We start from the raw sequence: 18,322 nt of genomic DNA on the forward strand, positions 1-18,322 counted from the left end.
CATTCTTAAAAGGTGAGATGAAAAAGGCTATTTTAACAAAAAAAAAGTCCTTAAAAAATTGGAAGAAGGATCCATCTGAAGAAAATAGGAAAAAGCATAAGCACTGTCAAGTTAAATGTAAGACATTGGTAAGATAAGCAAAGAGAGAATTTGAAATTAAATTGGCAATAGAGGCAAAAACTCATAATAAAAAAGTTTTAAAATATATTCAAAGCAGGAAACTTGTGAGGAAATTGGTAGGACTGTTAGATGATCGAGGGGTTAAAGGGAAGAAGACCATCGCGGAAAGACTAAATTAATTCTTTGTTTCAGTGTTTACTAAGGAGGGTGTTAGGGAGATACCAGTTCTGGAGACAGTTTCAAGGATGAACTGAACCAAATCACGGTGAACTTGGAAGATATAGTAGGCCAGATTGACAAACTAAAGAGTAGTAAATCACTTGGACCAGATGGTATGCACCCCTGGGGTTCTGAAAGAACTCAAAAATGAAATTAACCCAAGTTATAAATAAGAGAGGGTAAAACATAATTCTTGCTAGGCTGAATGCTATACGTTTACATATTCCTTTGAGATTCCTAAAAATTTCTGCTCCCCCCCCCCCCTTATAAGATTGTGGTCTGAGTATATATATTTTTCCTTGAAATAAGATGTTTAATAAGAAATATTGTTTCCGTGTATCTGAGCAAAGTGAATCTTTGTAATTTTGTAAAAATCAAAAAAGAAAAATTTTTAAAAAAATCTTTAGATACAATGGACAATTTTAATGATAGTTTACAAATTTATACTAATTGATCCGAAAACAGCCGCTAACAGCCTGCCGCCATCTTGGCTCCTCCCCCATCAGCTCTCCTGTATCTAAAGATTGGAGGATGGCCAATTTAACCCTGATATTTAAAAAGGGCTTGAGGAGTGATCCAGTAATCTATAGACTTATGTTATGTTCTTATGTTGACTTTTGAGGCTATCTTCACTGCCAGGAATAATAGTGAAAACTATTCTAAAGAACAAAACCATAGAACATGTAGAAAGCATGGTTTAATGGAACATAGCCAGCATGGATTTACCCAAGGGAAGTCTTGCCTCACAAGTTTGCTTCATTTTTTGAAGGGGTTAATAGACGTGGATAAAGGTGAACCAATAGATGTTATGTATTTGGATTTTTTGAAGGCGTTTGACAAAGTCCTTCATGAGAGGGTTCCAAGAAAACTAAAAAGTCATGTGATAGGATGTGATGTCCTTTCATGGATTACAAACTGGTTAAAAGACAGGACACAGAGAATAGGATTAAATGATCAATTTTCTCAGTGGACTGGCTCCACTTTGCTTTAACACAGTTCAGAGACTTCTTCATCCATGTCAGTTGCTTTGCTCTTCCTTTTGTAGGCTATTAGATGTCCCCTCAGCGAAATTGGCCAGACTGGAAGAATCTACTGCGTATGTTCAACATCTCTGGGTCTCTCCTGTGGAATGATCTCACAAATTAAGGCTTTGAAACACCTTTGTTATGCTACAGGAAGCAGCTGAAGGCTCATTTATTCCCCCAAGCATTCATTGTTCAATAACAGCTTTTTGGAGCAATGATCAATCTATAGCAGATGTCAGAACTTTGCACCCAGTACTTTCAGTAGATTCTAGTCTCACCAGTAAGAGTCATTTAACCACTCAAGCAGTTTGCAACTAACTATCATGATGAGGTGCAGTCAAACCCTGTTTTGTTACCAAAATTATTACATGTAGATACTGTCTTTCTCCTTTTTAGTATTACTGAATGTTTTTTTGTATGTACTTATGTTATCCAATTTGCTTCCCTGCCCCACCCCGTCCCTCCCCCCTTCTGGTTATAATATCAGTTGCAATGTAAAGCCCAGTTGGCTGAATTTTCTGTTGTCTGGAAACTGATGTGATGTCTCGTGCGAATGTCGGTATAGAAAAATGTTAAATAAATAAAATTAAAAAAAAAAAAATCTGCCCAGAGCTGTGGTTGGAGCAAGATATAAATATTTTAAACACATATTCACAGCAATGCATTTCAAGTTTTAGGGACTGGCCCAGGGACTCAATGCTAAATTGTTTTCAAGTAAGAGGTGTGGCTTGTGTCCTGAGCACCCTAACACTGCTTATTCGCAAGCCAATGCAAACAGGTGCGTTCAGCTGAATGCCCCTTTCTGCCTGCACTTCAATGCACATTTTCTGCAGGCAAGACTTACTGTTGATGCAGCAAGGTATTTTGCACACAGAAAATGTGTTCCAAAATGTGAGTACTGCTTGCTTATTTTACAATTTTTATAAACTATAAATTACATAGAAAATTGATCTTAGTGTACAATAAAAATATAAATCATAACAGTAATGTCAAAACAGGCAAAGAAAACATACAAAAACACATGTATTTAAAATTTGTATAAACCTCAAATTATAAATAAAATTGACGCTTAGCACCCTTGCATGGAAATCCCAGGCAAATGAGGGCATGAAGAAGTACTCCTTGATGCTTGGAGGTATGTTGACCCAGCATAGATTTTCTTAGTGCTAGAAAATTTACTCCAGGTCAAAGATGGAGTTTATTTATTTATTTTGAATTTTTCTATACCGGTGTTCATGTAGGGGCTACATATCACATCGGTTTATATTGAAACAAACAGTGTTGCGTAAAAAAGCATTACATAGAAGAGGGGATACGTGAACTGGGATCCAAATGTACAAAACTGGGGTTAAAAGCAAATACAACTGCTAGTAATACTGCTAGTAATACAAACTGCTAGTAATACAAATTGATTGAGTACAAACTGCTATTAAGATACATGAACGTCGCATGAAACAGAGAGAATGGGTTATACGTATAAAATGTACCAACTGCTGTTAGGATATTCTAGAAATGCGCTGAAAACAATATATATAGTTAAGTGAACATCATACAATTTAGTTAGTATTAAGTTAAGTTTAACTGTAAATGGTGAGTTGATATTAATATAAAATAATGAGCGAAAGTTATTTAAACTAAAGGCCTAGGCATTTAGCTGTATCCTAGAGCGGGAAGAGGGTCCCGAGGTTAAGACAGGGGTGGGAGGGGGAGACCGACCTGATGGAGAGCCAGAGTGTGATGGGGGGAGGGGAGGTAGTTGTTTCCAGCACTACTACGCTGGCACTTAAAACCATAATAGAGGGGGAAATAGGAACACATGCCAGAAAGATAGATTTATCTGGCTATGTGGCAGTGGTGGCTAACCACAGCCGTGTTTAGCTGCCATGATCTCCCATCACTGTCAGGGACAGCGCCCCCCCCCTAGTAAAAATATGCATCCATTCTGAGCCGAATGCACATTTTGCAGTTAACACATTGTTTTTTAACTCTTAATGCATTTGCATAGCATTAGTTTACTGCACTGGGTGTTAAAAGAATTTTAATCTGAGAGTTAAAACTGTGCACAGTTTAATGCTCAGATTATTGCATCTGCCTGACAGTTTGAGGCAATAGAGATGGCATATTCATTCCTTAGAGTAACCGAGATAGCAGGCTTCAGTATACAGCCATGCCTAATACGTTGTGCTTTGATCATCTAGGGTTCCAGTTTGTGTCTGAAGAATAGATATAAAGGATTTTAGAGGAATTTCTAGGTTAGGAGCCAAGCCTTGGGTTTTTCAGTTACATTTCAGATGCTGACATTATAGAAAAAGGATAAGTTTGTAATGGGCCTCCAGAGTTTATCTAGTTGCTAGGCAGACACACTTTACCTAAATTGTCCCAGATGCCTTATCTATTAAAATCCTCCAGTGATCCACCCATCTCCCTAAGGAACTTGCTGCAGTGCCCATCTACTTTTATACTTTGAAAGATTTGCCTAATATTTAACCCACATCTCTCTGTTCATTATTTATTGTTCTGTCTTTAATGAAAATGGGAAAACAATTGATCATCCTTTTCTTTTTTAACCTACCTTTATGTAGTTAAACTATACTATCAAGTCACACCTCAATTACTATCAAGTCACACCTCAATTAAACTCTACTATTAAGTCACACCTCAATTGGCTCTTCTTAAAGCTAAGTAAAACCTAACTCCTTAAATCTAGCTTCATAGATCATATTATCTTGGCCTCATAATTTGTGCTGCTTTCCACTGAACTGAAATAAACAGCCTGTCTCTTGACAACTGGATTTATTTTATTGGTGGCTGTTTCCCATTCTGGCTCCTTTGCAGTTACTTGCTTGTATTTAGCCCCAGATTGAAACTTTCCATAATTCTAGGGCACTGCAGTGCAGAGCTGAGCTCCAGGCCAGTTGCACACTTCATCATGCCATCTCTGCCTGCTCCTTAATAATGCATAATATCAAGTACATCCATTCTCTCGTAGGGTACCACAAGACTCTATGCTCTCACCCACCATATTCAACATCTATATGGTCCCTCTCAGCAAACTCATCAGAGACTGCCACATCACAAATTGGTCCTTTGCCTATGAAATATAATTAGTGGTGCCACTCAGCACAAACTGTGATCCAACCATTTCCAACCTCAGCAACTGCCACTTGTATATATCAAAACAAGAAACCTTAGTCCCCAAACAACAGAAATGTTATAGATCAGAACTCAACCACTCCTTTCTAGAATCAATCCTCAATGGAACAGCCCTAACTTACAGTTTCCTTGTTGTTGAAACTCAGATCTGTTAAAAACGTAAAGAAATCTAAATGCTGCTTTGGTCCTTGCAGTTCTTACCTTGTTGATTTCTTACCAGACCAAGTGCTAAAGGGCTTGGAAAGATTAATCAATATCTCCTTGACCGAGGGTTTAGTTCCAGATTCATTGAAAAAGTGTGGTGACTCCTGTATTGAATAATGCACAGCTAGATCCCAGGATATTTGAATTATAGACCAGTAGCTAATCTCCCTTTTACTGCTAAAGTTTTGGAAAGGGTTGTAACTACACAGATTTCATATTTTTAGAGCATACAGAGAAACTTGACCCAGCCCAGGCAGGTTTCTGTAAAGGTTGCAGCACAGAGACAATCATGGTGGATCTAATTGATCTAGTTTTATTGCAACTGGATAAGGGAGCTGGGGTCCATTTAATTTTTCTGGACTCAGTGCATTTGATTTGGTGGAACATGACATTCTTATTTCACAGTGTCGAGCATTAGGGATTGTAGGCCCAATTCTGAACTGGGTTACAATTTTTTTTAGAGAATAGATTTCAAACAGTCAGGCCTATCCTGTAAAGTGCGGCCGCGTTTACCCTGCTCCTAAGCCGCTTTTAACTCACGTTCTGGCCGCGTTAGCCCTTCCTGCGATCCCGAATCCCCTTTAACCTACTCCTACCGCGTCCTAAATTCCCCGGGTAACCCCTTCCGCCCGCGGCATGTATATTGCATGCAAACGAGCGAATTAGCTCGATATTGCATGCAAACGAGCCAATTAGCTATTCCCCTAGCATCCCATAACCCGCGCCCCGACTAACGCTACCTTTCCCTGCCGTTTTGTCGCGCGTTTAACCTGTTTTTTCAGACATTCTCCCTTATATCCAGTAAAATGTGTAATACCTCAGGGTTCTTCATTGTCCCTGCTTTTGTTTTATATTTATTTTTCTCCTCGGTAAAATTATACAATCTTTTGGGTTTATCCCATTTATCTACGCTGATGATGTACAAATTGCAGTACCTCTGGGAAAAGATATATCTCAGACTCTTTCTATTCTTACAGATTGCATGGAAGCAGTGGATAAATGGTTGGGGGGGAAGTCGCCTAGTGTTGACTGTGAAAAAACCTGAAATTTTACAAGTGGATACCAATGTAAATAAATGTCAAGTTCAAATTGAGGGACAACTCATTGCAGCTAATGCCAGCATTAGATCACTTGGGGTAATGTTGGATTCCAGCTGGTCCATGGAGAATCAAATCAGTATGGTACTTAGCTCTGCGCCTGTTGAAAAATTTCTTAAATCTAAAACCATTAAAATCTGTAGTTTATGCACTGGCCATTTCAGTGATTGACTATTGTAACCTGATATATTGGACTCCCAGGCAATGTAATTCGGAAGCTACAGGTAATCCAAAATATGGCTGCAAGATTAGTCATGGAACAATCAAGAAGGGAATCAGCAGTCCCTCTACTAATAAATTGCACTGGTTGCCAATCAGGCTAAGATGTAAATTTAAAGTTTTGGTCCTAACCTTTAAGATCTTATGAGGATTAGGTCCTTTATATTTGAGAAATAAGATCTCATAGAAATATTCTCAAAGAACCACTCATTCTCATTATGCTTATATGTTCCAACTACCCCCGGTTTAGAAATTTCAATATACTAGACTTTATAATCTGTATTTTTTTATGTCAACATTATTGTGGAAGGAGCTCCCTCTGAATATTAGAGAGGAAACATATTTTCTGAAATTCTGCTGTTTTCTAAAAACATGGCTGACAGCATCAGCGTTCTCTTTTAAATAAGATAGGTGGTTAGATCTTGTTGCCATGAAAATTTGGCTCAGGGTGTAAAAGTTCTCTGTTCTAGAGTTGATTTAAGATAGTGAAAGTTAAATTGGTGTGTTCCTTATTCTAGAGATGGTTGGGATTGAGTGGGTGGGGGTATTACTAGGAAGGAGGTGGCTGGCTTTTTTTTTTTTTTTTTTTTAGAAATGTGGAGTAGGCAGGAGGTATCGAGATGGTGAAATGTCTGCTGACTGTAATATGATATAGGCAGGTGGTAATACGGAGGTAATATGTTGTATCGGAGATGGAGTAGGTAGGTGGTAACATAGAAGTGGTAAGATGTTTATAATGTTTTGCTGTGTTATGTTCATCTTATTGTTTTTAATGTATTTGCTTTGGAAATTTTTATTTTAAAAATTGGAAGGTGATTAACAAATTGTTATAAATAAACTGTTCCCATCAAACCCCAAATCCAACTGCTTACTACCACTTACACCACCTGAGATCTTTCCTGGTTGTAACACCTTTGCAGCTGTTATCCAGTTCTCAATATCTTATAATGCCCTCTATACCAGAATTCCCAATACCCTGAACCACTCTCTCCAACTTGAAGAGAATGTGGCAGTCCACTGATAATGAAGATAAAAAGATTTGATCTATTACCCTGTTCTGAAAACCCTACACTGCCTACTGATTCACTTTTGCACTAAATTCAAAGTGCTAGTAATAAACATAAAAGCATAAGAAGTTGCCATACTGGATCAGACCAAGGTTCCATCAAGCACAGCATCCTGTTTCCAACAGTGGCTAATCCAGGATACGAGTACCTGTCAAGTACCCTATAAAATACTCAAAGATATGGACCAATCTACCTGGCAAGAACACACACCCACCATCTCTGCTCACAAATTCAGGCACATTTAACAGTTCAGTCATTGAAAACGATGAGCCTTATTGGAGCTTTTATAATGGCAGTCCTGACACTCCACATCAGACATGCACCAGATCTTTTATCCTTCAGGAAGCTTGTGAAAAACTGGCTCTTTGAAGCAGTATTTTCTATTCACCAATGATACAGGCATTGTTAAGGATTCTGCACACAACCTAAATCACTCTATAAGGTCTGTTGACAGAATTGAAATGACAGCTGTCACATTAAAATAGTTGAAGTTAGCTCCCAACAACACTATATGCAAAGTCAAACTACAAACTGTTGTCCCGCAGGGATCAGCCCTATCAGGAACACTCTTTAACATTTATCTACTTCCAGTATGTTACCTACTAGCAGGACTCGGAATCATACATTACATATACGCAGATGATATACAGCTACTGCTACCTATTGTAAACACCATTGAAGAAACAATGAAACTTGCCAGTATGTATCTTGAAATAATCACAGCTCTTAAATCAGATGGAACTGGTAATAAACATCGACAAAACAGAATTTGTACACCTTGAACGTAAAAACATACATCATTCACAACCAATAATCACAATCAATATTCAAACCGTTGAGTTAGCATTAAAAGTACAAAATCTAGGAGTAATAATCGACTCTGAGCTAAACTTGAAACAACACATCTCACTGAAAATAAAAGAAGGATACGCGAAACTAATGATCCTGAGAAGACTAAAACCTCTATTAACACTAAACAATTTTCGCACAGTTCTACAGGCAATGATCTTCGCAAGTACAGATTATTATAACTCCCTGCTTTTAGGACTACCACAATCTACTATTCGGCCACTACAAATATTATAAAATTCAGCTGCTAGAATTTTGACTGGCAAAAAAAAGAATGACCACATTTCAGGAACACTCGCCGATTTACACTGGCTTCCAATTGAACAAAGAATACAATATAAGACACTATGTATAATTCATAAACTAATCCATGATGAAAAAGCAAACTGGCTCAACACTGCACTGCGCATACATGTACCGCAAAGAGACCTGAGATCTCCTAATAAGGCTTTACTAACTGTCCCCTTTGTCAAATCAGCACGCCTCACGCACTGTCGCTGGTTAGCCCCATGCTATGGAACACCATGCCATTCGAAATAAGGCTGCAGAGAAATTTGAAAATATTCAAAACTAATCTGAAAACCTGGCTATTTAAACAAGCCTTTTACAAAGATAAAAATAAGAGAAAAACGGTTGAATGATAAGGATGCACCAAACTAGAAGTTATTACTTTTAACCTACAAAATGCATTTTAATGTTAAATTAAAACCACATAATATGTTCCGAACAAATAAGCTTAACTGACACACACAGTTTTTGACACTAAATTGTTACCATTCTATGATGGCACATGGTTAAGTTGTAATCTATACCACTCATATTTTTCATTAACGTGCCTTTTTGTAAACCGTTGTGATGGTTATCTAACTCAAAAATGGTATAGAAGAGTTTTTAAATAAATAAATAAATCATTAAGATGCCAAGTCTTTATGAATAACTCCTAAATCTTTCATTTAATTTCTTATGATGTAAAGAAATAGAATCTCACTAACCCTATTAATTAATCCTTGGAGTCTTTCACTCAGTTATATATAGATAAGATTTATTTTAATGTACCTTTTTTCTGGAAAAATCAAAATGGTCTACAAAATATTATCAATGTGGTCGCCTCCTTGGTCTGGACTATGAATTATCCCTATGCTTGGGGTGGGGAGTACCACATGAGAAATATTTACTAATATGTTTTATCTTCGGGTTCCCCTGAGTGGGGTATGAGACAGGGTCCCAGTCACCCCAATACTATAATTCTGTGCCCTTTCCAAACAACTTTCACTTGTGGCACCATAGACATCATAAAATCATCACACCAGAATAAAACCATAATTAACCCTTTTAATAATATTGTGTAAACAGACAGTAAATCCAACCAGAACATTAAATGGGAAAGGTAACTAGTGAAGTATAATATAAACGTTCAGTTTTCTTATTTTAAATTAAGCAATGCAAAAATAACACTGGGTATGGCCTGTTAGCCAGAGCAACCAACTTACTCCTATAGATAGATAAAAAGAAAAAAAAGAGGAAAGCTACTAGAAAATGTTTGGGGGGGAGGGGGAAACATTGATGTAAACAACTTTCGGAAATTCTTTACCCCTGAGTACTCAAGAAGGGGGTGAATAACAGATCCACCCCAACGTCACCAGTTTGTAAAGGGTGTACCCTGTCCCAAACACAAAATTGTGTGGGAGAAAAAAAAAACAATCAAGAAAATGAAAAAAATCCTTCTTGAATGTGGAGCTGGCTAGATGACAAGCCAAGCAGATGAGCACTGCAGTGTGTGGAAAGTCTCTTTCTCTTGGGGAGCTTCCCAAAATGGTAATAAACAGAAAGTGGACCTGGTTTCAGTCTCTTACAGAAAAACCATGGTCCATCAGCTTCTCTTTCCCAGCCCTATCTTGAGTGGCTGTGGCAAGGGTTTATGCTTGACTTCAGCTGAAGCAGTTAAAATGAGATACTGAATTTGGGGACAGAGGGCAAGGAAATAAACCATCTCCCTCTATTGCTAAGATACTCTCTGAGCAAAGTTTAGATTAGTTAACTCGGTTTCTTAGGAGGGTGATCCAGCCATGTGCTCCTGGGCCTGGATATCTCTATAAAAGAAGTCTCTCATTCTCTCAGCTCCTGACTGCTCTGTCCCTTGTTGGGAATTTGCATTTCGCTTGGCTATGAAGTAAGAACAGTGGTCTATCTCTATTTCCTCAGAATGCAAACTTCTGTCTCTCTCTCTCGATAATTAGATTTTCAGAAGGAGAACTGATTGTGGGGCTGCCAGATGTACTTCCTGGCTCCAACTCTTGGCCATCCCCGCCCCTTACATACACCTCGAGTTCGAGCCTTTTCTTCCTGAAATGATCTCCCAGCATTCCTTTGGCTTCCTTCTCTGCTGGCTGTGTTGTGCTGTTCTCTGGTCAGGCTAAACAGCACAGCCCTTTTCTGAGTTTAATATTGTTAGTGCTGGATGCTAGTTCTTGCAGAAGATGTGTCATTCACAGGATAACGCACAGGGATTTTACATATTTGCGTAGCAGCTTGCGGTCTCTGCAGAGTTGATAACCCCTTTTTGTCAGGTCCAAAATGAATCACTTGGATTCAGATGCAGATCGGTCCACATTGTAAGCTTCAACACATGATAAGCTCATGGAGGCATGAACCTGGTTTAAAGTAGCATACTACCTCAATAAGACAACAATAATGTGATGCAAAACGGCTGCCTGCTGAGAAGTTAAGTGTGGGAACTCTCCATTCAGTCTGTGCCATTTCTTCAATATGCTTCACACTAAACACAAGGTTAAAGTCTGGGAGATACCACCAGCTTCTCCCCTGACTGACCCTACTCAATTATGAATTGAAGGGTTCCTTATCCTTAGAGCATCATTGATTTCTCTGGGTGCTGGAACCATTGTAGAGGATGCCACTGAGCGCAAGTAGTGCCATCGTTGGAGGATGAAATCTCACTTATCCCCAGAGCGCTAAATATGCCTTCTCCTCCTGCTCGGACAACATCTGCGGGAGAGGCTCTGCAGTCAAGCGGCTCCATGACTGGTTGCGATTATGGCTGCATCTGGGAAGAATTCCTACTGTCGTGGGAGCTGAATAGACGACCTCAGAGGCAGTTTTGTTTCCGCCTGAAGAATTTTTCTCCTTTGGTGGGGAGAGCTTCACTGGAGTGTCCCCTGTTCCACACCTCAACACCCATGGACAGAGAGGAAGCTGCCGGAAGTATGCCTGTGGACCAGGAATCCAGTAATGAAAATCGGGTGAGCACTATGCAACATATTTCACTTACCAAAGCCTCGCTTATTATCTTGAATTCTGTATGGACTGCCTTAGTCTCTTTAGAGCCTTCTCTTTCTTTCTTAATTGATGTTACAATAGATACTGATCGTCGTCTTCAGACTACTGAGGTTTTGGTTGCTTCCTATAGTGAGAAATTAGATGACTTGGATAAGCATGTTACGAAGATTCAGAACACTCAATATAATTTAGTTCAAAGTGAAATTGTACATGCAAAAAAATTGGAGAACTTGGAACATTCCATCAGATATCTGAATCTCAGGATACTAAATTTTCCCATCATAAATCTTGTTACAATAGCTGATCTTTTTAAAAAATATATTTCTGAGATTTAAAAAATTCCTGCTGAAGCTATGCCTCTTACAGTGAATGTCAATTACCTTTCTTTAGGCCCTAGAGGAGATAATGGTGATCAAGTTCAGAATCTAAATTTGTGTAATTGATTTCCTGGAAAGTACAGAAGTTCATGTAACTAACAGAGGTACACTTTTTGGTTTCCTTCACTTTCTTGCATGATTGTGACTCTGTCCTGAGATTCTTTTTCTACATAATAGGTCCACCTTGTTTTATGGTTTTATCCAGACATTACAAGGATTATTCATGAATGCAGGAGAACATTTTTGGCTATGCACCCAGACGTTCAGGCGCTTGGGATTCAATTTACCTTGCACTATTCATGTCAATGTATTGTGAAATATCATGGTGCCATGTATGTTTATCTTGAATCATCTCAAGATATTTTTTTGGATTCTCATGTTAACAATGACTAGTTCTCACATAGTATCACATTCTACTCACAATGCTGAATAATTTATCTTCTCAGCTTTTTCCTTTTGTTTTTTTTTTTGTTACTGTTCATTCTATTTAGTTTTGCTCGCCCCTAGATTTCTTGTATAATGAGAAAAGTGCAAGTGGATTATTACTTCTTGTATGTGTTTCATTAGTGTTTATATTTTTCTTTTGCACTTTTTCAGTTTTTCTGTTGCAAGGTTTCTTGTGTTAAAATATATAATTTCAATAAAAATAAAGTTAAAAAAAGAATCATCAAAGGTCAAAAAGGCATTACAATACAAAAGAGATACACAGGACAAAATAAATATAAGAAACACATAAAGACAATAAAATATTTACCTTCAACATCATCTTTACAGCTAATGGCTCCAATAACCATGTTCATAATCACCAGTAAAATCAATTAAAAGCCTGAGTAAAAAGCCAAGTTTTAATGAGCTTTTTAAATTTGACACTCACTTCCAGCAGTAAAGCCTTATATGCATAATAACCCCTGTATTCTAAACTTCTATTATGAAACCCTAAAACTGTATTCTCTACCATGTAACCATAGTAATCTTCTATTTAATGAGCCTAATATGTATTATCCCTGTATATTTTGCAACATGCATTGCTCTCTCTGGCTGGAAAGGCATGACACAAATAAACGATGATAGTCCTAGCAAAACGCCTTATTAAAAATGTATTCCATTTTTCAGGTATGAATTGGGGTACATTTGTAGTCATTTTGAGTACTGTAGCTTTGAACAGAGATTCTCTCATTTCAAGTTCCTTTGTCTTTTGCCTTCACAGAGTTGACTGTCTTCACCCTCATAAATACCAAGGATATTGCTTTCCAGTGGAGAAATGTAATCTTTATTCCTTAAAAAAAAAAAAAAAGACAATATTGCCCTCATTTGCATATGTGCAGACTCACATATGCAAAATGTTCCCTGCTTCTTATGCTTGAGTTCAAATATACCTGTCTCATTTATATCCTCTAAACGGAATAGCTCTCTGTGGTTTAAAGTCCGCCCAGCAGATGGCAACATTGAGTAGAACTGATTAGGAAAGTTCAAAAGTAAACAGTCAGGGGTCAGAGACATCCTTATGGTGAAAACAATGTTAGTCTGACGAGTGAAGAGGAGTCCTGGTTTATGGTTCCATGCTTCCTTATAATAATTGGGTTTCTCTAGCAAATCGGGTTCCTTGGAAAAGGGCCAAAGGCTCTTCATAATTGTATTGACAAGAAAATGAATATGATAAATGGTACTCATTCAACTGAGACAAGATTTATAGGTTTCCTGCAGGCAAGAGGACAAAAAGCGTATATTTATAGGAAGAGCAAAAATGGTTTAAAAATGGGAGTTCATGCTGCAAGAAGCTTTATTAGAATATCTAGAAATATTTTATAAGCAGTGGTGGGTGGTAGTTATAAGTTTTCTCCAAAATAGTTCACAAATGAATGGCACCTAATTAAATAACAAAGGCTGCTTATGAAAGCTTTGTATTCTCCAGAGATCCTGGCTTGTGGCGCCATCCATCAGCATTCCAGCTTCACAGAAGTTTATTTGCCTTGTGTCTTCATAAATGTAGAGGTCTTTTGTTTTCTTTCATTTGTGAAACATCACTAAGACTGCCACTAAAAGCGCACCATCTGGGAAAATCACAGTACCTGAATGGTGGCATTATTTTACTGATACTTAAGTTTTTTGATGAATTTGTCATGCATTTTCGGAGTCGTCTTTGGTTGGTCTGCTTGATACTATATTCACTTACTACCTCCATTTCCCCTGGAGTCATTTGAACATAAGAATCGTAGAAAGCATATTGTACATTAGAGTTCTTCCTCGTATCACAGCCAAGAAATCCAGTCCTGGATTTCTTACTGCCATCACGATGCATGTTTGATCCTCACAATTGCAGTACCTAACTCATTTGGGGGATAATTCAGTTGTCAATGATCCCCTTTTTTTGTTCTAATCTACATTTCACTACTGAGTAGCAATTAACTTGTTAAGCTTTTGAGTGCTCCTCCTCCTTAGCAACTCTCACCATTCTGAGGCCGAGCCCATGCAGCTGCTATGGCTGAAATCAAACATAAGGCCTGGGTCAGGAGCTAGGGACCGTTCCTACTTTGCCTTTTGGGAGACGGGAGGGATTAATGTCTTGCCGTTCATCTCCATTAAAGCACAAAATGGTTTGGACACTAAAACAAACCAGGAGAATCAAACCTAATATGGACACACAGACGGTTAAACCTGAAGATTTTTAAAAACAGTTGCTCTGACTGTAATGTGTTTGCACCTTTTAATTTCAGGGAAAATAAAAGTGAGAAATAAGGTTCTTTAATCCCGCCCTAGAAGCATACTTGACAGCAAAGAAGTTCATGGCTCTCTTCACCCAAGAAAGTGAAGGGCTCCTAGTAATCAGTGTTCTTTGCATTTTTCCTCTGTGATTTTTCTGTCTGGGCCTACCTGTGTAGGTTTCTGTGTCATCTGATGCAGGCCACCTTCCAAAGAAAAAAGAACTTCAGCAGAGTTGTTTTTTTGTTTTGTTTTTTTTACATAAGCTGCATTCATGTGTTTTACAGTTCAGAATATTTTACTTTCAAAACAGCATAGTTTTTCAGCCTTTGAGTATGCATCTTCCTCATTTCCTCTTTTGTTGTGCTTGTTGTTTTGTCTCGTTTCTGTTTCATGTATGTCCTAATTGTTTCCTTTACACTATTTCTCAAATTTTCCTCTCTGATCCCTAACCTTACCCCTATTCCTCCTCATACCCTACATGCTTGTCTCTCAGCTTCTGTCCCTAGTGACCTGTCTCTTTCCATGTCCCACTTCTCCCCATTTTCTCTTTAACTTCTCTTCTCCTCTTCTTTCCTTCCAGTCCAGCCTGTATCTTAATCACTGCAAGGCGTTTCTCCTCTCACTCTGCTTCCCCTCCAGCTTGTCTCATTCCCTACCCTCTCTTAACTCTCCTTTTATCTGTCTCATCCTCCTCTCTCCTCCTCTGCAGCTTTTTTTCTTCTTCCTAATGTGGTTTTGCTAGGGTTGCATGTGCATCCTGCCTCCATGTCATAAGCAAAAGGCTAATCAGGTTTTACCCTATTTGAAAGCAGAGATTTGTAGTTCTGATTGCCCTAGGTACATCAATGGGACAATCAGAACTACAAGTCCCTTCATACAATGGGGTAGAGCCAGGATTGAATTAACCTGTTCCTTATGACATGGAGCCAGATGGCAACCCTAGGCTTTGCTGACCTGGCTTTTTGTGGTGCCAGGAAAAGTGTGTTCAGCAGCTTGGGAATGGGAAGAGAAAGCCAAGACTGGTGTAAACTGTCCCTGATGGATTTGCAGCTCTCTGTTATGTTACTCACAGTTTCTCACGTAGAAGTTCATGGCATCATGGGATGTTGATCCAGGTTTCCCAGTTTCCATCCCATAACATTCTGCTCTGTGAACAGCATCACAAACAGCAAAGACTGAAAGGTTAAATCCTCTCTCAGCTTTAGGTTTAGTTTTGTTACTTACCTTCTTTAACATATTTTATGAAAGCTACACTTCGTACCTTCCCATTCTCCAGAGGGCCGTTGAGCTGTGGTACAGAGAGCCGGCGTGTACAACTCCCATTATGAAGCTGATGGCAGAGCTCTTGCAAAACAGGTGAGGAGCAATCACTCGGTAGACAGGAAGCTGTGCTACCCATTATTCTTCCTTCTCAGCTTATTTGTAAAATGAAACTGAATTTTCTGGATCATTTTGCATGTGTTTTTTAATGTTGTGAACAGGTAATTCATCCTGTACTTTGGAACAGAAGACTAGCCATTTGTGCAGTCTTTTATTAATGTACAGACACAGTACTCACCTTACATAGTCATAACATTTTTTTCTTTAAAACATGACAGATTGTAAGATTCTTTTCCTTGCAGGCAGGATCACTGGATGCATAAGAAACAGTGGTTGGTGCAAATATGCAATAATGTCATAAATGATCTGATTGCAATACTTCTATTAGAAAACCCTCATTTAAACCAGAATGTAACTTGCTTGATATTAGCCATTCACAATAGGCAGTACTGGCAGAGTGATGCCTTCATTGCCTTTTATTTAATTACAAACATTTTTTTAAAGTCTTTTTTCTTGTGCAGATAAAATATGATTTATCTTAAAGCTGTTCATGTGAGTCCATCTTTGAATCAAAAGAACCCCGACACTGGCCATGTTTCATTGATCTGTATCAGGGGGGCGAATATGGAACAATTAGATATGATTATTACCAATTTTTAAACTTGTCTTGAAATGACTCTTTAATCTGTCACGCATCAGCAAGGCTGACGGCGTTCCCTGCTATGCATGGGCCACCCGGACAGCTCCAGCATGTGTGGATCAAAACAAAAAACAAAAATTTAAGTCTTTTTGAACTGCAACTAAAAAACGTTGAAGAATACGAATATGATATTCAAGAATTGATAGTCGTGTTAATTGTGATCTTAGCCCAACAGTGGCCATTGTTTCGCATATAACTTCGTCAGGAGCACTGTGATCACATTATCAACTCCAATTAAAATGAACAAACTTTCATCACTAGTTGTCTTCGATAATACATTTAACTAGGCTAGAAACAACATGACCAACATGTCAAACTTATTGAAATAAAAGCAATAAAAAAAGATACTTATAGCATAGTACCATAGATACAGGGTGAACTCATCTCACAATTTCATAGTAAAGGAACATCAGAAACAGCCATCTTGTTGTATATTTATATAGACGCTGAGCTTACAAGTCATGAGATGATATATGCTTACGTGACCAATAGAGAGAAATTCTCAGTGATGTCATTGATCTTTCAATCCAAATTGATATGTGAACCTTCATCTCAAATGCTTCACGGCTCTAATACAACTCCAAAGCTCTTCATGACCCATCAACAAGTGATGCCATCTCGAACCCAGCCAAGAACTGCAACCAAACACCAAAGGGGGAACTCCCTGTTATAACAGCGGTTGGGCTAAGATCACAATTAACACGACTACCAATTCTTGAATTTCATATTTGTGTTCTTCAATATTTTTTAGTTGCAATTCAAAAAGACTTAATTTTTTTTAATTCGCACATGATGGAGCTGTCCGGGTGGCCCGGGCACACAGGTTTGCTGATGCATGACAGATTAGAGTCATTGCAAGACAAGATTAAAAATTGGTAATAATCAGTTTTCCTTTTTCTTTGGTATATTGTGTGTGGAAATGCTAGGCTGTTTGGTAATTAATACAATTAGATGTGATTCATATAGATCTTTGTGTGCTTAACAAGTTATTGCACAATATTGAATCTAAAAACAAATACAAAATGTATCACCATTAGTAAAAGTCTTTAAATATAGTGCAGGTGATAAAATGGTGCTGCAGTGCTTATGAGCTTCGGCGCCTCAAATCCCTTTGGTGGCATTAGAAAACCGGAAGTCAGGGGATTAGTGGCTTGGGTATATAGTGAAATCTGAAATTAGTTTATTTCTTTATAATAATAATCTTTAAATAATGGAATATCATTCCAAATCCAAATTTAATCCAGCCGGTGAAACTGTATTAAAAATACAAATCCAAAATTGCTTTTGAATGTGTAGATATGACCCTAGATAACTTCCTTGTGAATTAGGGGAAAGATGTCTTATAATACCCCCACCTGAGGTCTGCAAAGGTATGAATGAACTCCAGACAATGTGCCACTATCGAGGCTTGGATCTTTTTGTTTTTAGTACAGTTTTTGTGCTCTGTTAGCTATTTAAATTTTCCTTTTGGTCTTCCCAATATACATCTTGCTACAGGGACAGATTAGAAAATAAATTACAAAGGTAGTTTGGCAGTCTGTTCTGTCAAACAGGTGTATTCTCTTATCAATGCCAGGAATATGCCAACTCTGCCCATTATGATTTGTCCACAAAAACTACAGTATTCTCATGGGAAATGCCCCATTACATTCTCTTTACATCCAGAAGAGCTGTAACATCTGATTTAACCACCCAGTCCCGGATAATTTTCCCTCATGCGAAAGCTATAGTAGGTTGTGCATCAAACATGGGGTGTAAATGAAGGATGCCCCAATGTTTGAAAATTATAGATGTAATGGCCGAGACTAGATGAGAATATCATAACACGCATGTGTTTCGTATTACACAATTTGACTGAATCATTAATAGCCACGTGCGTTCTGCATTAAGTGCTCTGAAACTGGTATCCTCTGGTCAATAATCTTGATCTAAGATCCCGAGCCTGAATGACAAAGTCCACCTAGATAAAGCAAAT

The 18,322-nt window shown here is 38.2% G+C and overlaps 1 protein-coding gene across 3 annotated transcripts in view; it reads left to right on the forward strand.

Annotated features, from left to right (window-relative positions):
• The window catches only part of RANBP17 (RAN binding protein 17), a 1,033,051-nt gene that overhangs the window by 766,155 nt on the left and 248,574 nt on the right, over positions 1-18,322 (forward strand). For all 3 annotated transcript variants that reach the window (XM_029583607.1, XM_029583608.1, XM_029583606.1), the window contains one exon: positions 15,576-15,683. In XM_029583607.1, the coding sequence (XP_029439467.1) occupies positions 15,576-15,683 (108 nt within the window). The remainder of the gene's footprint in view (positions 1-15,575; positions 15,684-18,322) is intronic.

Source organism: Rhinatrema bivittatum, chromosome 18 (genome assembly GCF_901001135.1).
Source record: "Rhinatrema bivittatum chromosome 18, aRhiBiv1.1, whole genome shotgun sequence".
NCBI classification, from domain to species: domain Eukaryota; kingdom Metazoa; phylum Chordata; class Amphibia; order Gymnophiona; family Rhinatrematidae; genus Rhinatrema; species Rhinatrema bivittatum.